The sequence below is a fragment of the Rosa chinensis genome, chromosome 4 (genome assembly GCF_002994745.2).
Source record: "Rosa chinensis cultivar Old Blush chromosome 4, RchiOBHm-V2, whole genome shotgun sequence".
Lineage (NCBI taxonomy): Eukaryota > Viridiplantae > Streptophyta > Magnoliopsida > Rosales > Rosaceae > Rosa > Rosa chinensis.
Window position 1 is genome coordinate 27897311 of NC_037091.1, and position 26088 is coordinate 27923398.

General features: G+C 38.8%; 1 protein-coding gene across 1 annotated transcript; it reads left to right on the forward strand.

The window, feature by feature from the left end:
* Positions 1-2968: 2968 nt before the first annotated feature.
* On the forward strand, positions 2969-24054 carry LOC112199063. Its single transcript, XM_040518705.1, has 2 exons — positions 2969-3680; positions 23930-24054. The coding sequence occupies exons 1-2, from the start codon at positions 2969-2971 to the stop codon at positions 24052-24054; spliced, it is 837 nt and encodes a 278-aa protein (XP_040374639.1).
* The last annotated feature ends 2034 nt before the right edge of the window (positions 24055-26088 follow it).

The following is a 26088-nucleotide window of genomic DNA, read 5'->3' on the forward strand; positions in this document are numbered from 1 at the left end:
GGACCCGGCCGGAAAACACAACTCCGGCGACTTCATGGCTTCAACGATTCCTTGGTTGAGCTCAGAGCGGCCTCGTTGATCGATCCTTGGTGGTTGTTTGGATCGATTCACGTGAAACTTCGATCAACTCGGATTGGATCACTGTTCACGGCTTGTGAGGTAGTTTTCGATCCCTTAAGCTTGTTTTCTGACTTCGAGCTAGTTATGAGAATTCACAAGCATGCTTAGATGAAGCTTTTTGATGTTGGGAGTTTTGTGAAATAATGTGTTTTTGGCCGGCGGCGGTGCACCACCGTCTGTGGTGGCGTTCCGGCGGTGTTCCGGCCACTTAAGGAATTGGTTTTGGTATTATATATGTTCTACTCGTTGATACGAGCGTTTCGATATATAATATGCAAATTTTGGAGTTCGTATGGAATTGTTATGATTTTTGCAGTTTCATACCGATCGATTTATTCGATCCTTGAGGATTTGAGCGTCCGATCGACTTGTGGTTTGGTCACATCGATCGTGGACGTATTCCGAGGACTTTGGGAGGTCTCGGATGTGGTTTCGCCTCATTTGGCGTCACCTTGGGAATTTTGGTTCGATTTAGGGTTTCGAACGTTATCCCTTGTGATTCGTTGACTGAATGAGAGCTGTAATTCCTTAGGTACGTGACGTAGTACTCCTCGGACGGCTATTTTGTGGATTGGCTGTCTTGTTCTGTATTGAAGACGCAGCGGGAGATTCAAGGTGAGTAATCTCACGAAGTTCATTTCACGAACGGGAATACCCTTATTGTTTTGAGAGTTATTTAGTTAACTACAAACTATAGATGGTATTAGTGGCACTTTAGAGTAGATGATTACGTGTGTGTATATATATATTATGGGATGTATATATATACATACGTATTCATGTATTAGTAGATATATGTTTACGTGAAATATATATGTTTTGGGTGGTTTGTGGATTTGTGAAAACAATATGCATGAAATGATGCTTTTTATTGTTTTGGGGTGTGGCTTTTGGAAAACAAATGATTTGTGGAAATGATTGATTTCGATTTGTTTTGAAAAGCGTTGAGATTTGAGAAAAGTGTTGAGATTTGGGTATGAAAACAATAGGCATGAATTGATGCTTTTTATTGTTTTGTGTTATGGCTTTTTCGGAAAACAATAATTATGGAAATGTTGATTTCGATTGTTTTCAAAAGCGTTGTGATTTGTGTAACATTTTGGGTCCAATGCGACTCCTTTAATGTTTTGCTCCAAGGGACATTGCGGCCCGAGGATCGAAGGTCTGAGACCTTGGGCAGAATACCAGGTGACCACGTCTTTGGCCGGACGAGTGGTTACGTTTTTCAGTTAGAGCTCTAATCTGTCTGCCATATAGGTAATTCATGGGGTAACGGGAATTGGTTATTTACAACTCATGACATTACGTATTTTTAGGGAACAAGGTGTGAGTTGCTTCCTTATTAATGGTTTTTAAGGGGACAAGGTGTGAGTTGTTTTCCTTATTAACGTTTTGATAGAAATCAAGGTGTGAGTTGCTTTCTATGGTACGATTATGGTACATTTGATAGGAAACAAGGTGTGAGTTGTTTTCTATGTTTTACTGATAGAAATCAAGGAGTGAGTTGTTTTCTATGTTTTACTGATAGAAATCAAGGAGTGAGTTGCTTTCTATGTTTTACTGATAGAAATCAAGGTGTGAGTTGCTTTCTAGGGTACGCTTATGGTACAACTGATAGAATTCAAGGTGTGCGTTGTTTTCTATGTTTTATTGATAGAATTCAAGTGTGGGTTGTTTTCTATGTTTCGTTTTAAAAGGAAACAAGGTGTGAGTTGCTTTCTTTTATTTCGATTTGAAAGGAAATTAAAGTGTGAGTTATTCTCCTTTATTTCGTGTTTTAAGGAATCAAAGCGTGAGTTGTTTTCCTTATTTTTGGCGTGAGTTGTGTGTGGTTTGAGTTACTCATACGGGCTTGCAAAAGCTTACCGGGTTTGTTGTGTGGCAACCCGGTGCACCATTCCAACGGTGTAGGGGTTAATCCTGCAGGTTAGGATAATCGAGGTTGAGGCAGCGAGCTAGCAGCTTTACGGTAGGAAGCCAATTTTGTGACTTTACCGTTATTTGGACTTCCGTTGTAGTGAGCTCTGAGGAGCATTACGTTTATCTTGTTGTTGACAATTTAATTCGTAAGCTTGTGTAATATATAACTCTTTGGAGTGAGTGTATATTAACTTTGAGGGTTCAGGGCATCAATAAGTGTGTAAGTTTAAGGGAAAAAGATTTCAGGTATTTTGTATTGATGACTGGACGTTCATGCATATATAATTATGGGGTTATATATATCAATTTTCATGTGTGTAATATCAGGGGCGTGACAGATTGGTATCAGAGCGTAAGGTGCATATTTGGTGACAATCAATACTCCTCGAGTGATGGCCCGTCTGCAGCGGATCCCCATCTGATGCTCTTCGGTATTGATATAGTCATTGGGTATGCAATGAGTGTTGGAATGTGAGTCTTCAGGGTAGTGTTGGCTCAGTGAATAAGTTGTAGGAGCTTAAGGTAGCTTCTAGGAGTTATAGTCTTTTGAGGAATGAGGACCTTTAGATTTAACTCGAGATTTACGTAGGGGATAGAATTGTATCTTCTGACGTAGTGTTGCGGTTGATTTAGTCATAACGTTGACTTATACTTGTGATTGGGAGAGTACCTTATGGTTACGCTATATTCTTTAGGTAATGGATCTTCAGGGAGACAGTGCTAAAGGTAGAGGCAGATTTTTCCCTCTGAAGGAGTCTTACCGGAAAGATGAAGTGCAAGCACTGCTTTTGATGCAGCCTGTTCTGCCTGTTTTGAGGGCATTAATACTACTCGCCTATCATGGTTGACTGGGGAAGTTACTAGATTGGGAGCAGTCGCATTTCATGGTGGTACAAACTACATGTTAGCTGAATGCTGGATCGAGAACATGGAGACCTATTTTAAGATGATTATCTGTACTGACGTTGAGAGGTGGATAGTAGCTACATTTCTCCTCCAGGATGAGGCAAAGCAGTGGTGGGATTTTGTACTGAAGACAAAGGATGTGGCCACCTTGACCTGGAGATGTTTTGTTGGACTCTTTCGAGATAAGTATTTTCCGGCTTCTGCTAGAGAGCAATTGGGGATCGACTTTATCTCACTAGTTCAAGGAACTATGAGTGTCAGAGACTATGAGGCTCGATTTTCACAACTGTATCGGTTTGTCTGGCCGATGGATGCAGAAAAGTTGGCTCGTAGGTTCGAACAAGGACTGAACTACGAGATCAGGGAGAGGATGATTATCCTTCGACTGCCTACTGTGGCAATGATATTGGATAGGGCTATGGCAATCGAGCGGGAGCTCCAGGCTTCTCGGAGGGAGTCATCAATCGTAGGAGATTCCCGAGGAAAGGGAAAGGCAATTGCGGAAGGCAGTGATGCACCAGGTACTCAGGATGGGTCTCAGAAAAGACTGAAGACTTGTCAGCAGGCTCCTGTTGGTGTAGCCGCTGAACCTACTTGGATTGCACCTGTTGGGCAAGCTGTGCCTTTGAGATGTTTTAACTGCAACGAGTTGGGGCATGTGGCTAGGAGTTGTGTGAAGCCGAAGTGCAGGAAATGTTACAAGTGTGGACTGAAGGGACATGTTGTTCGGGAGTGTACCCAACCTAAAGTTATGAGAGAGAGGACTCATCAGCAGGCGCCAGCTAGGGCTGCAGCTGCACCTGTTAGGGTTGCACCTGTGGGGCAAGTGGCAAACCATAAGTGCTTCAATTGCAATGAGATGGGCCATGTTGCTCGAGTTTGCACGAAACCGAAGAATTTGGTATGTTTCACATGTGGCCAGACAGGGCATTTCTCAAGGGATTGTACCCAGCAGCAGGGTAGGGGACAAGGGAACCAGCAGAGGCAACTGCCTCAGGGGCAGGCTAGGGTGTTTGCTATTGGTCAGCAGAATACCGAGGAGGAAGGTACTTTATCTATTTCTACTTGGGTTGTTAGAATGATGTGTGATAGTTGCGTACTTCTTTCCGTATGTTGTGTTGTGATAGGTTTTACTTGTTGATTATAGTTTGACCTATGAGTGTGGCATGTTGTGATGCATAGGCTTTGGTCGAATTGAACTGAATTGACGGTTTCATTTTCAATTCTAGTAACGTAAGGGTTACATTATCGTTGAGTGGTGCAGATACTGTTGTGATAACAGGATTCTGGACTCTTGTGTGATTTGTGTGTAGTATTGCAGTCACAAGGTTTTAGTGGGCAGGGTTTGAGATTGGGAATTCAAGAATGATAGGATTACCACCAAGTGGTGTGGTAACGATACCTACTGTTGTGATACTAGGTGAGGTACCTATATCCACTATTGATCGAGGAAGTTGTACATTGAGATGAAGGCATTCTTACTGAGAATGAAAATTGGATTTGAGTTTGGTTTATGCGTACTTGTGGGAATGGTACGTGTAAATTTCGGGACGAAATTTCTTTAAGGGGGGTAGAATGTGATGCCCCAGAAATTCGTATTTATTTTCCGAGGATTTTCCGGAATCTAAATTGTGATTTTTGGACGTTTCGTGGCTCGTGGATGGAGCGGAAGTGTTTCGGGCGAATAATTATTTGAAAAGTATGGTTTTAGGGGGTTGCCAAAGGTTGACTTTTTATACGTTGGGATTCTCCGAAAACGTCCTTCACGAAAGTTGTAGAGCGCGTCGTTACGAGTTCGTGGACATGTGGAACGCGAGAATCGGAGTTCGTATGAGAAAGTTATGGCTAGCGGAAGAAGTTTCCATTTTAGTATATATAGGAAAAATCAGAAATATATATTCATTTTTCCACTTTCCTTTTCCGGAAACCACACTCTCTCTCTCTTCTCTCTCGTCCGCGTCTTCAGAGTCGAAGTTTTTCGACTGACCCGACCCGGACCCGGTCGATCCGACCCGACGTTTCCGGCGAGCTCCGGCCATCTCCGGCGACGAAATTTTCCAGACAGGATCGTCTCCGCCGTCTGGTGGTCCCTGTGGTGTTCTCTAGCGCCGATTCTCGGTGGTAGCGGCGGTAGAAGGCGGTGCAGGTTGGTGTTTTCGGACCCGGCCGGAAAACACAACTCCGGCGACTTCATGGCTTCAACGATTCCTTGGTTGAGCTCAGAGCGGCCTCGTTGATCGATCCTTGGTGGTTGTTTGGATCGATTCACGTGAAACTTCGATCAACTCGGATTGGATCACTGTTCACGGCTTGTGAGGTAGTTTTCGATCCCTTAAGCTTGTTTTCTGACTTCGAGCTAGTTATGAGAATTCACAAGCATGCTTAGATGAAGCTTTTTGATGTTGGGAGTTTTGTGAAATAATGTGTTTTTGGCCGGCGGCGGTGCACCACCGTCTGTGGTGGCGTTCCGGCGGTGTTCCGGCCACTTAAGGAATTGGTTTTGGTATTATATATGTTCTACTCGTTGATACGAGCGTTTCGATATATAATATGCAAATTTTGGAGTTCGTATGGAATTGTTATGATTTTTGCAGTTTCATACCGATCGATTTATTCGATCCTTGAGGATTTGAGCGTCCGATCGACTTGTGGTTTGGTCACATCGATCGTGGACGTATTCCGAGGACTTTGGGAGGTCTCGGATGTGGTTTCGCCTCATTTGGCGTCACCTTGGGAATTTTGGTTCGATTTAGGGTTTCGAACGTTATCCCTTGTGATTCGTTGACTGAATGAGAGCTGTAATTCCTTAGGTACGTGACGTAGTACTCCTCGGACGGCTATTTTGTGGATTGGCTGTCTTGTTCTGTATTGAAGACGCAGCGGGAGATTCAAGGTGAGTAATCTCACGAAGTTCATTTCACGAACGGGAATACCCTTATTGTTTTGAGAGTTATTTAGTTAACTACAAACTATAGATGGTATTAGTGGCACTTTAGAGTAGATGATTACGTGTGTGTATATATATATTATGGGATGTATATATATACATACGTATTCATGTATTAGTAGATATATGTTTACGTGAAATATATATGTTTTGGGTGGTTTGTGGATTTGTGAAAACAATATGCATGAAATGATGCTTTTTATTGTTTTGGGGTGTGGCTTTTGGAAAACAAATGATTTGTGGAAATGATTGATTTCGATTTGTTTTGAAAAGCGTTGAGATTTGAGAAAAGTGTTGAGATTTGGGTATGAAAACAATAGGCATGAATTGATGCTTTTTATTGTTTTGTGTTATGGCTTTTTCGGAAAACAATAATTATGGAAATGTTGATTTCGATTGTTTTCAAAAGCGTTGTGATTTGTGTAACATTTTGGGTCCAATGCGACTCCTTTAATGTTTTGCTCCAAGGGACATTGCGGCCCGAGGATCGAAGGTCTGAGACCTTGGGCAGAATACCAGGTGACCACGTCTTTGGCCGGACGAGTGGTTACGTTTTTCAGTTAGAGCTCTAATCTGTCTGCCATATAGGTAATTCATGGGGTAACGGGAATTGGTTATTTACAACTCATGACATTACGTATTTTTAGGGAACAAGGTGTGAGTTGCTTCCTTATTAATGGTTTTTAAGGGGACAAGGTGTGAGTTGTTTTCCTTATTAACGTTTTGATAGAAATCAAGGTGTGAGTTGCTTTCTATGGTACGATTATGGTACATTTGATAGGAAACAAGGTGTGAGTTGTTTTCTATGTTTTACTGATAGAAATCAAGGAGTGAGTTGTTTTCTATGTTTTACTGATAGAAATCAAGGAGTGAGTTGCTTTCTATGTTTTACTGATAGAAATCAAGGTGTGAGTTGCTTTCTAGGGTACGCTTATGGTACAACTGATAGAATTCAAGGTGTGCGTTGTTTTCTATGTTTTATTGATAGAATTCAAGTGTGGGTTGTTTTCTATGTTTCGTTTTAAAAGGAAACAAGGTGTGAGTTGCTTTCTTTTATTTCGATTTGAAAGGAAATTAAAGTGTGAGTTATTCTCCTTTATTTCGTGTTTTAAGGAATCAAAGCGTGAGTTGTTTTCCTTATTTTTGGCGTGAGTTGTGTGTGGTTTGAGTTACTCATACGGGCTTGCAAAAGCTTACCGGGTTTGTTGTGTGGCAACCCGGTGCACCATTCCAACGGTGTAGGGGTTAATCCTGCAGGTTAGGATAATCGAGGTTGAGGCAGCGAGCTAGCAGCTTTACGGTAGGAAGCCAATTTTGTGACTTTACCGTTATTTGGACTTCCGTTGTAGTGAGCTCTGAGGAGCATTACGTTTATCTTGTTGTTGACAATTTAATTCGTAAGCTTGTGTAATATATAACTCTTTGGAGTGAGTGTATATTAACTTTGAGGGTTCAGGGCATCAATAAGTGTGTAAGTTTAAGGGAAAAAGATTTCAGGTATTTTGTATTGATGACTGGACGTTCACGCATATATAATTATGGGGTTATATATATCGATTTTCATGTGTGTAATATCAGGGGCGTGACAGGTAAGGTCTCCTTGTCCCCTAAGTAGACATACTTCAAGTGGTCTGGAAGAGGTTTAAGTTCAAGTTCTGGTGCCTGGACCACTAAAGGTAGAGTCTTATTAGTAGATAACTGAATGGACAAGGGTGGAGGGGACTTACCTACGAAGGGTTATGCTTCAAGGAAGGACACATTTGCAATGATTTTGTCCTCACAAGTTTCCTTGAGCACATCCTCTTGGAGTGTGATGCCATCTTTGGTGTAGCCCACTCCTTGCTCGAGTGTGGTGACCAAAGTATCCTCATTCATGATATCAAACATTTCCTGCGCAAGATTGTCCAGAATATCAATAGAAAAACAATCATGATCATCAAGAGGATACCTCATGGCTTCAAATATGTTGAAGCCAATAATGTCACCATCAAATTCCATGGTGAGAGAGCCATCATATACATCTATCTTGGTCCTGGCCGTCCTTAAGAAAGGGCGACCCAATAGCAATGGTGTTGAACTCACAGGAGAGTCCTCCATTTCTAACACATAGAAGTCAGCTGGAAAGAAAAGATGATTAACCTGCACAAGAACATCTTCCAACAAACCTCTAGGGTATGCATTAGACCTGTCAGCTAATTGAATGATAACATTATTAGATTTAAGCTCACCTAGACCTAGGGTTTCATAAACAGAATAGGGCATGACGTTCACAGATGCCCCTAAGTCTAACATGGCATTCTCAAACCTAGAGTTACCAATGGTGCATGAAATGGTGAAGCTTCCAGGATCCTTGCATTTGTGGGGTAGTTTCCTCTGAATCAAGGCAGAAACATTTTCACTTACCTTAACTACCTCCTTTTCACGATTACTCCTCCTTGTGGTACAAAGTTCTTTCAAGAACTTGGCGTATCTAGGCACTTGCTTTATGGCCTCAAGGAGGGGTAAGTTTACCTGTACCTTCTTGAAAGTTTCCAAGATAGCTTGGTCACTCTCATCCTTCTTCGATTTAGCAAATCTGCGTGGAAAAGGCATACAAGAAGAAGAAGGGTTAGCAATAACTGAATTAGACAAGTTAGAATCATTACCTTTAGGTTTCGGATTTGCTTTGGAAGGTGAGGACGTCCTGGCTTCTCCCTTGGACGTTGCAGGGTCCTTCTCAAGGTTCAACTTGATAATATCTTGGTCTTCCTCAACTTCAATGACCACTTGAGCCTCCTTGGCTTTCTTAGGGTGATCCACTAACACCTTTCCACTCCTAGTAGTCACCACAGATGCATTCTCCACATTACCCTTTGGATTTCGTATGGTGTTACTTGGGAGCTTCCCAGTTTCATGAATCTTGCTCATAAAGTCCACAACTTGGCCCATTTGTGTCTTAAGGTCTGCAATATCCTTAGTATGGGTCTGTTGTCCTTGAACCAAGGCCTGAGTTGAATTGGTAAGAGCTTCAAACATCTTGTCATAGTTGAGATTCGAATTTGAACTCCCTGAAGCATGTTGATTATGCACATAAGGCCTTTGAAAGGATGGTCCTTGAAAGGGAGGCCCTTGAGGACGTTGAAAGCTTCCTCCAAGGGGATTCTGAGTGTTCTCATTGTTTGTCCACTTGAAGTTGGGGTGGTCCCTCCATCCAGGGTTGTAGGTATTCGAATAAGGATCATATCTTGGACATGGGGGACCCCCATGGTTCCCTTGGTACCCTCCAATGGCGTTCAAGGATTCCCATCCTCCATTATCTGTCAGTTGAGGGCATTGATCAGTCACATGCCCTTGCATAGAACAGACCCCACAAGCTTGCACAAGTCCCTTAGCGTTCACAACTTGATCTATGAGAAGGGTGAGTTTGTTCAATCTTTCCTCAATAACTGAATTAGTACCTTGATAGGAGCAAAAAGTGTGACAATATTATTGAATATGTGCCCCATTTTAGCCTTGTTTCTCCCTTAAGTTTAGTGTTTTGAGTCATTGAGTCGTTTTTAGAGTCTTGTTGAGTGTTTAGAGTGAAATAAGCGGAAAAAAAGTAAAATTTATGAAAAATCCTACCTGGATCAGGATTCCTCACTGTCGACTGTTTTTGCGGTCTTTACATTTTAATTCCCTTTATTTTCTCTAGAAAATTCTGATATTCTCCTGCTTGTTGTAGGAAACCTTGCCTGGTGGAACTCTTGGAAACAGCAATGATGGAGTCATAAAATAAAGTATTTAAGACATTTGACCAAGCAATGAAGAAGGGAAATAAAGGAGAAAGACGTTTTCAGCTGGAGAATAAAGGAGAAAGACGTTTTTTTTAGTTGGGGAATAAAGGAGAAAGATGTTTCAACTGGAAAATAAATAAGAGAAAAACGTTTCAGCTTGTTAAAAGACCCCATTATGAGAGGAATTAAGGCCATAAAGGAGACGTTTCAGTTGTGAAAGCCAACCAATGCTCCCCTATAAATAGGCAACGTCCAGAACTGAATTTGCATCACTTCCCAGCCAATATCACTTCCGAGACAAGATAATTCATTGCCTATCACTTCCTGGCCAAAAACCATTCCAAGACTGCCCAATTCACTCCTTAAACTTTCATCACCTACAAGACCGTGACACCATCCATCCATCAATCTACAAAGCTCTTAGGCGCTGAGTCAAGGACGCTCCACCACCATAGCAGAGACGAGTTCATCACCGTGTTGCTAAGCCGCTGAGGAAAGCTTCAAAGTGTAACTATGACTCTACTTACAATTTTTATTTCGGTTTTGTGGGTTTGCATTTGTGAGTTGTGTAATTGGAGACACGAAATTTTTAGAATATTTTCATTAATATTTTTGAGATTTTCAGTTTATTATTGAGTTAATTTCGAGAATTCTTTTATGATGCATGTTACAATCTTGTGCCCTTTTACTTGTTTAGGTAATTTTCAGAGTTAGGTTAATAAGTTTGCATGCTAGAATAACGGTGAGAGTTCTTGTGTGTTTGCTTAATTTGCCAAGAGTAATTGTTATTTGTTAAGACGCTGAGTTAAACAAGTAGCAATTAGTTCTAAAAAGTGGTAAAAATCATGCTTTAATGATTAAATGATTCTGGAAATTACGTGTTAAATTCTATGTGTAATGGTTAATTTGCGCGTGTGAGTTGATTCGAGGGTTAGATAATACTACTAGTTAAGAGAATTACGCTGAGTGTTTTCGAAATTTAGTAGTATTAGGCTTGGTAAGGATTTTTCCGATCCAAACCTACATTAGAACGAATCAGATAAATGGATTGATCCGCTGAGGCTTTTCAGTTGGGCTCTTATCTAGGCATTTAAGGTGGGCACATTTTTGTAGCATGTTGAAATGAATTTTCTGTTTTTACACTTAGTAATTTTCGAGTGGTATTGGTCTAGGTTAGGGAAGTCGATCATTGTATATAGTTTTATTTGTTTCGTTTTTATTTTAAGTAGATTAGGAACCAAATTTCAAAACCCCCCATTTTATTTTTTATTTGTTAACTGACCTTTTTGTGTAGGTGTACCCTACAATCCCCGGACTAAACGATCCCTGCTTATCCTATACTGACAACTACATTTTGCAGGGTTAAATTGTGAGGCTATTTCAGCCGCATCAATTTTTGGCGCCGTTGCCGGGGATTGTTAAAATCCCATGCACTTAAAGTGTCATCGATTTTGTTGTATATAGAATGCATGCTAATTTTTGTACTACACTTGTGGAATGGTGACAAATTGCGATTTCGGTTAGGCCAAGCTTTAATTGTGATTTAGTTTAAGTTTTATGAGTGTTACAGAATTAAGCATGTCTTTTATCATTGTTGTACAATTTGTAGAAGATGTTTTTTTTTTTAACCATATTGTAAATTGAATGTGTTTCACTTAGATTTTTTTTTTTTTTTTTTTCAGTATATTGTAAATTGTAGAATGAGTTTTTTTTTTTAGTATGTTGTAAATTGTATGTGTTTCACTTAGATTAATATACTTAGGTTATGAATTTAGCTAAATACTTAATTGTTGTAAGTGTGTAAAATCGTATGAGTAGACAAGGGCCCTTTTGTTAATATTGGCCTAAACCCTTCATTAGTACCTTACTCAGGTCCCTTGAGGTTGAGGGCGGCCTTTATTAGCACTTGGAGAACGGTCTAACACATTAGTTAATTTCCCAGCTGAGTAAGGGGCGCATACGGATGGTGTCTTAGGTTGAGACTGATAGGAGCATTTTAATGCGACATTTTAACTGTTATTTCCCTATATTTTCTGCGTTATTTCCTTAATAAAAGTCTGTTTAGGAAAGTTTCCATTCTTCGAATGGGAAAGTTCCTAATTGTAGAAAGTTTCCGTTTTGTAGTTTCTATTTTCCATTTTTAGAAAGTTTCCATTTTAGTTTAAGAAAGTTTCCATTTCTTATTTTAGAAAGCTTCTATTTTCAGGTTTTTGGAATAAATAAGCTTAATTGAGTTCATAAATGGAACGAGAAGCTTCATGAAGATGACATGGCAAGGAGAGAATCAAGGAAGAGTTTTTTTTTTAAAAAAGGAAAATATATTTTCCTTGGGGATTAAATTTGCCGTGTAATACTTAAGGAAAAACAAGGTGACAACGTGGGAATTAAGGTGATTGATTGAGAATTTCACGTGGAATAAATCAAAGAGAGATTCAAGGGAGATATTTATGGAAGGAAAATATGTGTGCACCAAGGAAAAGCTAAAAAGGCGTCTAGATTCATCCCTAAATTCCCTAAAGGAATGTTGGCCGAAATTCATAAAGAAAATCAGAATAATTTCAAGGAAATTCGGCAATTAAATATTAGGGAGGTATTTTAGAGAATTATGATTGGTTGGAACACATCACAAGCTTACTTGGCGAATTATCATTGGTTGAAGCTATGTGGAAAATTCTGATTACTTTGTGAACCCTAGCCATGCTCCTATATAAAACTCCCCTTTCTCAACGTCAAGAGGGTTCCTCTTCCTTCACAATTTACACTTTAGAAAAAAATCAGAAAATCTTCTTAGCATAGTCGTGAGTTTCTCCATCCTCTAGTCATCTCCACGAGTTCAAGCAAGGCCAAGGGAGAAGAAGCATAGCCGTGAGCATCCATCATCCATCTCCAACCTTGAAGCTTGCTTTCGAGATTCAAGAGACCACCACATCAATCGTTCATCACCATCCCCATCTCACGGTGTAATCCGATTCTCCTTTGTAACCTTTGCTTTGAATTTCGTTGGTTATGAACTAGTTGACATATGTGTTTGAACAAATATTAATTTCTGGAATTTTTATGATTAATTGAGAATTTTCAGATTCATATTATTGTGATTCGAGAGTTGCTTATGTGGGTTTGTTAAATTAAATTTGCGTTATAGATAACTTTTGTATTTTAAACTTATGTGGTTGCAAACACTTAGGGTTTCGATATAATTGGTGCTAGGTTTAAGAACATGAAATCGACTTTTCGTTTTGTGTAAACTTGAATCAAAGTAGTAAAGGTTTTGTACAAAGATCGAATTTAATTAAAGAGGATTGCAATTAGGTGGACTTTTTCATACTAAGTTGCACACTTGAGTTGATAGCCTTTCCATGTGTTTCATGCGTTAAACATGACATGATTGACTAGCTTTCTAGGGTTTGATTGCATGTTTGATAGGATTAATCTAGGTGCTTTCGCTTAGGTTAATTAGCATTGAAAAGTAAAAAATGGGAATTCATTTGCTTTCGAATGTTTCACATGATCAACTCCTTTCTCATGACTTAGATGAACAATATTAGGGTTTGAGTCAATTTTAATCATATGTTTCGGTTTTGATCTTTGTTCTCTCATTCCATTTGTATTTTTATGTTTTTGCATTTTAATTGTTTTGTTTACTTAATTTATTTTCAAAACCCAAAAACAAAATCTCCCCCCTTTTCGTAAATAATGTTTATACTTGTGAATATCTTTGTAAATATTATACTTTGTTTTATTTTTAATTGTTTGTTTGTCCTACATTGATAGGTGTACCCTCAATCCCCGGAATAGAACGATCCCTATTTGCTTATACTACTAACGATATTTTCAGGGTTAAATTATGCGCTCGCTTTCGGGCGCATCAGAGACCCTGGGTGATGGGTTCAATTGGATCTCAGAGATACTATAGAATGAGCCTAAACCACTATGTGGGAGTAGCCGATAGGGGCCTAAACCTCAATGAGGGAGTAGCCTCCGTAGTATCACCAAAATGAGTCCTCCCTCTCACTTACCTCTTAATCTGGCCATCCGGCCTTCTGAAACAAAGGAAAGAGACTTATGTCTGGGCGACTATCCCTATATCGTATCTCACCAATAGTAGTGGTTTCTATTGGGCTCGACTTACAACTTGGAATCAATTGAGATATTAACTATGTTTATAAAAAACAAAAAAAAAAAACAAAAAAAAAATTGATGTGTGACCTGCTTAAGGTATATTGGATTAAACATGACTTTGTCGAGGGTAGCTGTTCTATAGTCCCATTGCACAAACGAGGTCCTCTGTTCCAGTACCTAAGTATGTAAATGTAAAAGTAACTTAGAAAGTTAAGGAAAGACATAATGTTTGTATTTCGAACCTTGTACATGTTACTAACACTTGATTTGGTCTTAAAGGTCCATGAATGTCCACTGTCTCTGATAAGACTACGGAGCTGTTTGAAAAATTGGAACGTGCTAAGCAAAGGGCAGAACTCACTTTTTCAGACCGCCCTCCTCTAGAAAGGAGGGATTCTCAGGACTCTAGCTATTCAGGTTATAACTCCTCAACTAGATCAACCGAGGAGGTCAACAAACCTGACCATTCTGAAGAAGGAGAAGAACAAGTCTTTAAAGAGGAAGAAGAAGAAGAGGTCACTGAAGAGGACGTTGCAGACACAAAAGAGGAAGAAGAGGAAGAGCACGCCCGTGTTGAGCAAGTGCAGGCACCAATGGCTGAGACTATTAGGCAACTATCCAATCCTACAGGTGGGGGTGCTGCGCCCTTATGCATTGCCTATCCAGAACCAGGAGAGGGGCTTAATGATGATTTTGAGTTAAAGAGTGGGTTTCTGCATCACCTACCCAAGTTTCATGGGATGAGTAGTGAAGACACCAACAAGCATCTCAAGGAGTTCGAGTTTGTCTGTGGGAGTATGTGCCCTAAAGGAGCTGATATCAATATCTTGAAGATGAAGGCATTTCCCTTTACTTTGGAGGACAAGGCCAAGACTTGGCTATTTGAGCTGCCTGCTGGCACTATCAACACTTGGGATAGGATGAAGGGCGAGTTCCTTACGAAGTACTTTCCTGCCTCAAAGGTCACTGTTTTGAGGAAGCAGATTAGTGGAATTATGCAAGGACATGAGGAGAATTTCTGCAATTATTGGGACAGGTTTAAGAGCCTTGTAGCATCATGCCCTAACCATGGGATGAGTGAGGGGTCCCTCCTTACCTATTTTTATGAAGGACTCACCGCTAATGAGCGTGGTCTGTTAGATGCTGCTGCTGGAGGATCCTTTATGGATAAGACACCTGCTGATGCCAAGGTGCTACTTACTAATCGTGCACTAAACTATCAACAATATGAGGGGGTGCTTTCCTCTCAACGGAGGGTACATGAGGTGTCCACTAACTCTGCTCTTGAAGACAAGGTCAACAAGATGTCTACTTTGCTGTCTGAAGTCTTAAACGTTAATGGAGGAGGAGCAATGGCTCAAGTGTGTGGGATGTGCTCGACTCAAGGGCACCCCACTGATAAATGTCCCCAGCTTGCCTCTCCAGAAGGATGGGAATCTGTTAACGCCCTAGGGTATCAAGGAGGTCAAGGAGGCCCGAGGTACAACCCTTACTCTAATACATACAATCCTGGGCTCAGAGACCACCCCAACTTTCGTTGGGCCAACAATGATAACACCTTGAGACCACCTCAAGGCCTAGGTCAGAATTCTCAGCGCCCACCAGGTTTGTTTTTGAGGCCTCAGGTACCTCAAAATTTTGGTATTCCCAATTCTGTCCCTCCACCTCCTGTCTCTAATACTTTGAGTGCCCCTAATTATGATGAACTGTTGAAGTCCCTTGCTGCGGGGCAACAACAACTTAACACGGCTACTCAAGCTTTGGTTGTAGGACAGGCGACCCATTCAAAGGATATTGCAGAGCTCAAGAATCAAATGGGCCAAGTGGTGGATTTCATGGGTCGGATTGCTGAAACAGGGAAGCTACCAAGTAACACGGTGCCTAACCCAAGGAATGAGCACGTGTGAACAAGGAGAAAAGTCCAGGCTGAAGGACTATAAATATTAAGCGCTGCATGGGAGGCAACCCATTTCAACCGAAGCTGTGAAGGAGCTATCAACGAGAGTTTGAAATTTCTATCCCTTCACTTGCTTAGGTTGAATTGTACTTGTGTCTTTGTTTATTGTTTGTTTATTTTACCCTTCCCTTAAAAAAAAAAAAAAAAAAAATTCTATGGTTTTTTTTTAGTGTCTTTTTTTTTGTTTTGTTTGCTTGAGTCTTAGGATGCCTCTAACGTCTAGGATGAACATGTCTCTGAATTCATGGCTGAAGGTTTTGACAATCAAAATAGGACTTAATTGAATTCTGTGGTTAATCGACGTTGTGATCCTTGTATGAAGATTTGAGATAGGATTGTAACTTGGTTCATTAAGCATGCTAGGATTAAGTCTAATTCATTTGACCCTAAGTGAGCTGTTGAGCTAAAATACTTTCTTTTCGAGTGCTTATTGATAAATTCAGATATTCGTGGCTGTATTTGCAAAACCTCATCATTCTTTGGAAATCCAATGATCATGTGCCATAGATTTTAATGGACTAGAGAGTACTAGAACTCGGCTGTTGTGACTGTCAAAACTTGTATGCCATAATATGCACTGATTCTGGATAGGATAGAAGGCATTAGGGTAACCACCATAGCCAAACAAGCATGTGTCCCCAACTGTGCCCGTCGTGGGACTCCTTAGAATGAACCCCTTTGAGCCTACGTTGAAAACCTTTGTTTCATCACCCTCACTACCCTACCATGAGCTTAGTACAGGATATCTCTACCCTTGTCTTAGGGACTTAGTAGAGCATGACATAGTATGTAGGGGTGACGATGAAAGACAAGTGTGGGGTGGGGAAAATCCAAGAAAAAAAAGAAGAAAAAAAAAAAATTTGCCTTAAAAAAAAATGAAAATGAAAATGAAAAAGAAAGAAAGAAAAGCGGCAAAATAGAAGAAAAATTGAAAAGAAAATTCTTGGGAAATTGTTGAAGTGTGGTTTTGGACTTTCAAATTTATAGAAGGCTCAAAGTTGAAAATTATGCCTTTGTCCATTTCCATGTTCGTTAGAGTGAAGGTTGGGCCCAAAACAATGATAATTGGCCCACAAAAATGGTGATATAAGGTGGTCCTTATATGCTCTGCTAGGTCCTTAGGATTTTTGTATCCTTAATCTTCATTTCGAAAACCGTAGCTTAGCCCCATTACAACCTGTTTTAAGTGCTGACTTGATCCTTGAGATGGGCAGTCTTTGGTTCGTGGAGTCAGGTACGCAGTCGAGCTTATGGTTTAGGTCCATTTGTGCACTTGGTCATTTCATGAGGTCTTTAATAATTCTTCACAAAATGCATTTATTGATGAAATATGCAAGCTGTTTGTTGCCTTACAATTTATTCTCTTGCATATACTTGAGAGTGAAGCTTTTAAGCATACCCATTTCTGAGAGAAAAGTCGAGAGTATGCCCTGTGAGTTTGGATTGGACTTGTTCGAAACATGCTATCATTCACTGTATAACTTAAGTTCTCCATATCTTGCTTAGTCATATGAATGTCACAAGTTTATTAACCATGGAATTATGTATGCGATTTTGATTAAGTGTTTAACATGAAAGCCATGAGTTTGGAGTCTCTGAGACAACAGTTAGGGGAAGTAGAGTCATTTACTTGTTTTTTGTCTAGTCTTTGTTCTGTTTTATATTTTTGTTTTGCTAAGGGACTAGCAAAAGCTAAGTGTGGGGTAGTTGATAGGAGCAAAAAGTGTGACAATATTATTGAATATGTACCCCATTTTAGCCTTGTTTCTCCCTTAAGTTTAGTGTTTTGAGTCATTGAGTCGTTTTTAGAGTCTTGTTGAGTGTTTAGAGTGAAATAAGCGGAAAAAAGTAAAATTTATGAAAAATCCTACCTGGATCAGGATTCCTCACTGTCGACTGTTTTTGCAGTCTTTACATTTTAATTCCCTTTATTTTCTCTAGAAAATTCTGATATTCTCCTGCTTGTTGTAGGAAACCTTGCCTGGTGGAACTCTTGGAAACAGCAATGATGGAGAGTCATAAAATAAAGTATTTAAGACATTTGACCAAGCAATGAAGAAGGGAAATAAAGGAGAAAGACGTTTTCAGCTGGAGAATAAAGGAGAAAGACGTTTTTTTAGTTGGGGAATAAAGGAGAAAGATGTTTCAACTGGAAAATAAATAAGAGAAAAACGTTTCAGCTTGTTAAAAGACCCCATTATGAGAGGAATTAAGGCCATAAAGGAGACGTTTCAGTTGTGAAAGCCAACCAATGCTCCCCTATAAATAGGCAACGTCCAGAACTGAATTTGCATCACTTCCCAGCCAATATCACTTCCGAGCCAAGATAATTCATTGCCTATCACTTCCTGGCCAAAAACCATTCCAAGACTGCCCAATTCACTCCTTAAACTTTCATCACCTACAAGACCGTGACACCATCCATCCATCAATCTACAAAGCTCTTAGGCGCTGAGTCAAGGACGCTCCACCACCATAGCAGAGACGAGTTCATCACCGTGTTGCTAAGCCGCTGAGGAAAGCTTCAAAGTGTAACTATGACTCTACTTACAATTTTTATTTCGGTTTTGTGGGTTTGCATTTGTGAGTTGTGTAATTGGAGACACGAAATTTTTAGAATATTTTTATTAATATTTTTGAGATTTTCAGTTTATTATTGAGTTAATTTCGAGAATTCTTTTATGATGCATGTTACAATCTTGTGCCCTTTTACGTGTTTAGGTAATTTTCAGAGTTAGGTTAATAAGTTTGCATGCTAGAATAACGGTGAGAGTTCTTGTGTGTTTGCTTAATTTGCCAAGAGTAATTGTTATTTGTTAAGACGCTGAGTTAAACAAGTAGCAATTAGTTCTAAAAAGTGGTAAAAATCATGCTTTAATGATTAAATGATTCTGGAAATTACGTATTAAATTCTATGTGTAATGGTTAATTTGCGCGTGTGAGTTGATTCGAGGGTTAGATAATACTACTAGTTAAGAGAATTACGCTGAGTGTTTTCGAAATTTAGTAGTATTAGGCTTGGTAAGGACTTTTCCGATCCAAACCTACATTAGAACGAATCAGATAAATGGATTGATCCGCTGAGGCTTTTCATTTGGGCTCTTATCTAGGCATTTAAGGTGGGCACATTTTTGTAGCATGTTGAAATGAATTTTCTGTTTTTACACTTAGTAATTTTCGAGTGGTATTGGTCTAGGTTAGGGAAGTCGATCATTGTATATAGTTTTATTTGTTTCGTTTTTATTTTAAGTAGATTAGGAACCAAATTTCAAAACCCCCCATTTTATTTTTTTATTTGTTAACTGACCTTTTTGTGTAGGTGTACCCTACAATCCCCGGACTAAACGATCCCTGCTTATCCTATACTGACAACTACATTTTGCAGGGTTAAATTGTGAGGCTATTTCAGCCGCATCATACCTATCTCATTCACCCTTCGAGTTGTGAGACCTACACCTTCATACTGTTGGGCATTCTTGGCTCGATTCTCAATCATGGCTCGCCCTTCAGCTGGTGACTTATCCACAAAAGCTCCTCCAGCTGCAGCATCTAACATGTCACGTTCCAGAGGTAGGAGACCTTCATAGAAGCAAGTAAGCAAGGTTTCTTCCTTCATTTGATGTTGAGGACATTGAGCAATCAAGGACTGAAACCTCTCATAATAAGCGAAATATGATTCATCATGAGCTTGTTTTATTCCACTTATCTTCTTCCTGAGTGTAATGATCTTGGAAGCTGGGAAGTATTTCTCGAGGAAGGCCTTCATCATAGTTTCCCAAGATGTGATGCGCCCAGAAGGAATCTCATATAGCCAATCTTTGGCACGGTCAGCTAGAGAGAAGGGGAATGCCTTCATCTTCAGGATATTCTCATCTGCTCCTTGTGGTAACATGTTGATACACACAGACTGGAATTCTCGAAGATGCTTGTTGGCGTCCTCCATATTAAGACCATGGAACATAGGGAGCCTATGGAGTAATCCACTCTTCAACTCAAAATCTGCAGACTTCCCTGCAGCAGGGGCAGGATACACAATACTTGTGGGCAGTCCTCCTTCAACCACAGACGAAGAGAGTTTTCTAATAGAAGCCATCTTAACGTTCTCTTCTTCTTCAGGGGGTGGTGAACGAGGAGGTGTAGTCTGAGGTGAAGGTGAGTTAGACGAAACACTAGCTGATGCGAATTCCTCATAAGGAAAAATCCTCTTCCCTTGCTCGTTAAATATGTAGAGTCCTTAAATGTCGAAGAAGAGGGTTTTCTATACTCAAGTTGTGGAGGATTCTTCAAACGAGCGAGTCTCTCTTCAATTTCTCGTTTAGTAGGGAGTTTAGAAGACTCGGTCATTCACGGAATCCTGAATATCATTAAAGTTAAAGAAATTAGTAAATTGTATAGCAAAGTAAATACAAGTTAATGATTTATACAAAAATGTCACTATTCACAAATTACTATTCACGATTTTTACAAGTATAAAGAGAAGTATAATGTACAAAATTTCCACACAATAAAATGTCACATATATATACAAATTTTAGTTAGTGTGTGACATTGTTAATAAAAGTTTAAATCCCATTATAAGCTCTTAACCAAGGTTTAGACGTGCGGCCCAAGGGCTCAATCCTTAATACGAGTCGCCCTTCTCAATCTTTTGGTAACTCTTTTCACACAGAGCCAGGTAGCAGAGGAATGATTTTGGCGGAGCTCAGCTCACTTGTTTAGCAGGGGACGAGACCCTTTGCTAGCACTTCTCATATCCAATCAACCTAGACACCCTATGCTACTAAGGTGCGCCACATGAGAGAGAAGGGTGCAAGACTAATGTTAAAGACAAAGTCCTTCACCTATTCCATTATGGTCAAAAACTTATAATAAAATTTATACTCTCATAAACCATGTTTTTCACTATTCACGAAAATTATATATAATTATTTCTTTTCTTTTCTTTTATTTACAATTATTTCAACACTTAGGTACGGGAACAGGGAGTCTCGATGTGCAATGGGACTGAAACAGCTACCCTTTTCAAGACTATGTTTAATCCAATATACCTTAGTACATCACAACATTTTCTTTTGTTATAAATATCATTGATATCAAATTAAATTCCAAGTGGTAAATCAAGTGGACGTGCGGCCCAAGTATAGTTGTCTAGACACAAAGTCCCTCCTACATCCTTTGGGCAACCTTACTGAAATGGCCAGGTAGGGGAGGGCGAACACAAGAGGCAGAATCCATTTTGGCATGAGCTACTCCCACAATGTGGTTTAGGCCCATTTGTAAGCACTTCTGGATCCAAACCCGTCATGGACGTTGTCCCCTTCCTAGACACCATCCCACATAGGCTATACTTACTTAGATGAAAAAGGTCCTAGGTGTGAAGATAGTTCAATGAATGTTAATAAAGACCGCCCTCAACCTTAAGGGACCTAAACTAGGTACCAATAATGGGTTTAGGTCAATATTAATAAACACGACTTCACCTACTCCTCTTTAATTTACAACTCACAATAAAACTCGTATTCAATAATATTGATAACAACCTAAGTATTTTACTAAATTTTCGAACACAATATGAACAAATATATAATATTTACGAAATCAACAATATATCCAACAATTATTCACACTTCAACAAGTGATTTTTCAATCCCCGGCAACAGCGCCAAAAATTGATACGTCAAAGCAAGCATATAATTTAACCCTAGAAATATCATTAGTAGTATAAGCAAATAGGGATCGTTCTATTCCGGGGATTGAGGGTACACCTATCAATGTAAGACAATTTAAACAATTAAAATAAAAACAAAGTATCATAAAAAAAAAAGAAAAAAAAACTCTTGGGAAGTTGTTTAAGTGTGGTTTTGGACTTTCAAATTTGTAGAAGGCTCAAAGTTGAAAATTAGGCCTTTGTCCATTTCCAAGTTGGTTAGAGTGAAGGTTGGGCCTAAAACAATGATAATTGGCCTACAAAAATGGTGACATAAGGTGGTCCATATATGCTCTGCTAGGTCCTTAGGATTTTTGTATCCTTAATCTTCATTTCGAAAACCTTAGCTTAGCCCCATTACAACCTGTTTTAAGTGCTTACTTGATCCTTGAGATGGGTAGCCTTTGGTTAGTGGAGTCAGTTATGCAGTCGAGCTTATGGTTTAGGTCCATTTGTGCACTTGGTCATTTCATGAGGTCTTTAAAAATTCTTCATAAAATGCGTTTATTGATGAAATATGCAAGCTGTTTGTTGCCTTACAATTTATTCTCTTGCATATACTTGAGTGTGAAGCTTTTAAGCATTGCCATTTCTGAGAGAAAAATCGAGAGTATGCCTTGTGAGTTTGGATTGGACTTGTTCGAAACGTGCTATCATTCACTGTATAACTTAAGTTCTCCACATCTTACTTAGTCATATGAGTGTCACATGTTTATTAACCATGGAATTATCTATACGATTTTGATTAAGTGTTTAACGTGAAAGCCATGAGTTTGGAGTCTCTGAGACAACAGTTAGGAGCAATAGAGTCATTTACTTGCTTTTCGTTGAGTCTTTGTTTTGTTTTGTATTTTTGTTTTGCTAAGGGACTAGCAAAAGCTAAATGTGGGGTAGTTGATAGGAGTAAAAAAGTGTGACGATATTATTGAATATGTGCCCCATTTTAGCCTTGTTTCTCCCTTAAGTTTCTTGTTTTGAGTCATCGAGTCATTTTAAGAGTCTTGTAGAGTGTTTGGCGTGAAATAGGCAGAAAACGCAAAATTCTTGAAGAATCCTAGCTGGATCAGGATTCCTCACCGTCATGCTAATCTGTCGGCCTTTAGATAGAATTTATGGGAGTATTTTTTTGAAATTAAATTGTTTTAATTTCTTTTATTTTCTCTAAAAGAATTTAATTTTGTGCCCTTTATTAAATCGGGTTGACCAAGCAATGAAGAAGGGAAATAAAGAGAAAGATGTTTTCAGTTGTAGAATAAAGGAGAAAGATGTTTCAGCTTGGAAATTAAAGGAATTGCCCCATTATGAGAGGAGTTAAGGCCTTAAAGGAGATGTTTCAGTTGGAAAATTAAAAGAATTATGATGCAATCCCATCCGTCCAATGATGAAGGGTATGATCGACAAAAGCCAACCAATGCTCCCCTATAAATAGGCAACGTCCAGAACAGAAATGGCATCACTTCCTGGCCAAAAACTTTTCCGAGACTCTGCCCAATTCAATCTTTAAACTTCCATCACCTACAAGACCGTAACACCATTCATCCATCAATCTACGAAGCTCTAAGGCGCTGAGTCAAGGAAGCTCCACCACCATAGAAGAGACGAGTTCATCACCTTGTTGCCAAGCCGCTGAGGAAAGCTTCAAAGTGTAACTATGACTCTACTTATAATTTTTGTTTCGGTTTTGTGTGTTTGGATTTGCGAGTTGTGTAATTGGAGATATGAAATTTTCAGAATATTTTTATTAATATTTTTGAGATTTTCAGTTTATTATTGAGTTAATTTCGAGAATTCTTTTATGATGCATGTTACAATCTTGTGCCCTTTTACGTGTTTAGGTAATTTTCAGAGTTAGGTTCATAAGTTTCATGCTAGAATAACGGTGAGAGTTCTTGTTTGTTTGCTTAATTTGCCAAGAGTAATTGTTATTTGTTAAGACGCTGAGTTAAACAAGTAGTAATTAGTTCTAACGAGTAGTAAAAATCATGCTTTAATGATTAAACGATTCTGGAAATTATGTGTTAAATTCTATGTCTAATGGTTAATTTGCACGTGTGAGTTGATTCGAGGGTTAGATAATACTACTAGTTAAGAGAATTACGCTGAGTGTTTTAAAAAATTAGTAGTATTAGGCTTGGTAAGGACTTTTCCGATCCAAGCCTACATTAGAACGAATCAGATAAATGGATTGATCCGCTGAGGCTTTTCATTTGGGCTCTTATCTAGGCATTTAAGATGGGCACGTTTTTGTAGCATGTTGAAATGAATATTCTGTTTTTACACTTAGTAATTTCCGAGTGGTATTGGTCTAGGTTAGGGAAGTCGATCATTGTATATAATTTTATTTGTTTTGTTTTTATTTTAAGTAGATTAGGAACCAAATTTCAAAACCCCCCATTTTATTCTTTTATTTGTTAATTGACCTTTTTGTGTAGGTGTACCCTACAATCCCCGGACTGAACGATCCCTGCTTATCTTATACTGACAACTACATTTTGCAGGGTTAAATTGTGAGGCTATTCCAGCTGCATCAACCCAATTTGGGGGTTGCCAGCAGCACTTGGATCCCACGCTCCGCCACAAGTGGCGGTACATCTCGCCAGTTTTTGGGGTTCTGTTTTCATAGTTGTCTCCCACTCGTCGATACAAGCATGTTGATATATTGTGGGTCATGTTGTGATCATTTGAAGCATGTTGGATTTACGTAGTTTCGATTTTCTTATTTTACGATCCATAAGAATCCGACTGTTAGATCGTCGTATAATTTTGATAAAATGATCCTACAAGTGTTCTGGAGACCTTGAGAGGTCTCAGAGATAGTATTGTCTTGGTGACGAAATCTTCAGTTTTTAGTTCAAATGCTCGGTTCGAACCGTAACCGCTTTCATTTTAAATCGTGTGCTAAGTTGAGACCTTATTTTTACTTTATCTCGGCTGTAAGAGAAGATGCAGCGGGATTTTGAGGTGAGTAAATCTCACGGGGTTCATTTATGAATGGAGTTACTCTAGTATTTGCAATTATTTATTACATTGTGAAATCGTTTTTGGAAATAAATATTTTTTTTAAATTATATGAACTTGATCGTCAACGGTTCATAGGTAAGTAAAATGAAGTTTTATTATAGAAATGATTTTTCACGGGTTTTGTATTTGTGAACTATAGTTGGTATTAGTAGCATTCCTGAGAGAGTGACTACATGTGTGTGTGTGTATTTACGTGGAATATATATTTTGGTGCAGTTGTGTAATGAGGTGGAATTAACATGTTGTGTGAGTTCGATGTTGCTATTGTTGTGATTTAATTTTCTAATGAAATGATGAATTTTGGTTCTTTTGAATGGAAACAATTATATTACTGACGTTTCGTAATTGAGAGTTTACTTGTCAATTTGTGCTAGTGGTTAAAGGGGTGAAAACAATATTTTAAAATTGATTTCTATATTGTTTTTGAGATCAGAGTTGAGCTTTGAAAACAATATTTGTTGCAGTCAATTATATTGTTTTTGAAAGTGTTGAGGTTGTGTAACATTTTGAGTCTTGAGTTATTTTTTAAATGTTTTGGTCTTTGTACCAAGGATCTTTGTACCGAGGGTCACAGCAGTGACCAAGGGTGGGTTATTAGAACCATGCCCTTGAGTACATGTTTTTAAAAGAGAGTTTGGGGTGTATTCTTTCTTTTAATTGTCCAAGGAGGGACTTGATTTCTTATTTAAATTGTGAGTTACATTAATATGATTTTGTCACTCTAGTGACGCATGTTATCCTTAAGAGATAAGGATGTCGAGTTTGAAAATGAACCATTTTATGTGTTCTATTAGCTGAGTTTAAAGATGATTAAATGGCTTCAGCGTGAGTTGTTTGTTTTCCTCATTTATTTTCCTTTTTCATTTCTATTGTTTGAATTTAATGTAATCTCCTGAACAAAACTATATGTAGGGATTACTACGATTTCTATTGTTTGATTTTAATGTAATCTCCTAAACTAAAATATATGCAGGATTTGTTATGATTTGAATTGTGGGATTTTAGGTGATCTCTTGAACTAATTTTCTATGCAGAGATTACTAATTTTTATCTAGTATGATTGTAAGTTCGATTGTGTTTTATGGAGTAAAATGTTTACCTCATGAGTTGAGAAATTATAAGCATGTGTTGTTTGAGTAATTTTATTTGAATTTACTCATACGAGCTTAAAAGCTTACCGGGTTTGTTGTTTCAACCTGGTACACTATTCCACAGTGTAGAGATTTTTCATGCAGGTCAGGGTAACCAGGTTTGAGGCTGCAACTTGTTGTTGCAGCAGTACTAGGTTTAGAACCTATTTTGTTTATTTTATTGGTTAAATACTGCTTACTCCCTATACTTATAGGGTTTCATCGTTTCAGTCCCTGACCTTTGAATTTCACCTCAAAAGTCCTTGAACTCCCAATTTCCTCCCAATTGGTCCCTACCATCAAGCATCCGTTAAAAACTCCGTTATCTTCCCCTAAAAAGTCTATTATACCCTCATTTACTTTAAAAAATATATATATTTCTCTTCCTCTCTTTTTTATTTTTTTTTTCTTTTTACCTCTTTTTCTTCCGGCTCTTTCGCCTCCTTCTGGTCATCTCCTCATCAAGATGGTTCCAATCCATAGACCTTCAAGAGGTGAAATGAAAA

Coding starts and splice junctions, on each gene's coding strand:
- LOC112199063 (XM_040518705.1), top strand. CDS start 2,969: ATGGAGACCTATTTTAAGATGATTATCTGTACTGACGTTGAGAGGTGG. Junction 3,681..23,929: donor GGGACATGTTGTTCGGGAGT/GTACCCAACCTA, acceptor TACATTTTGCAG/GGTTAAATTGTGAGGCTATT.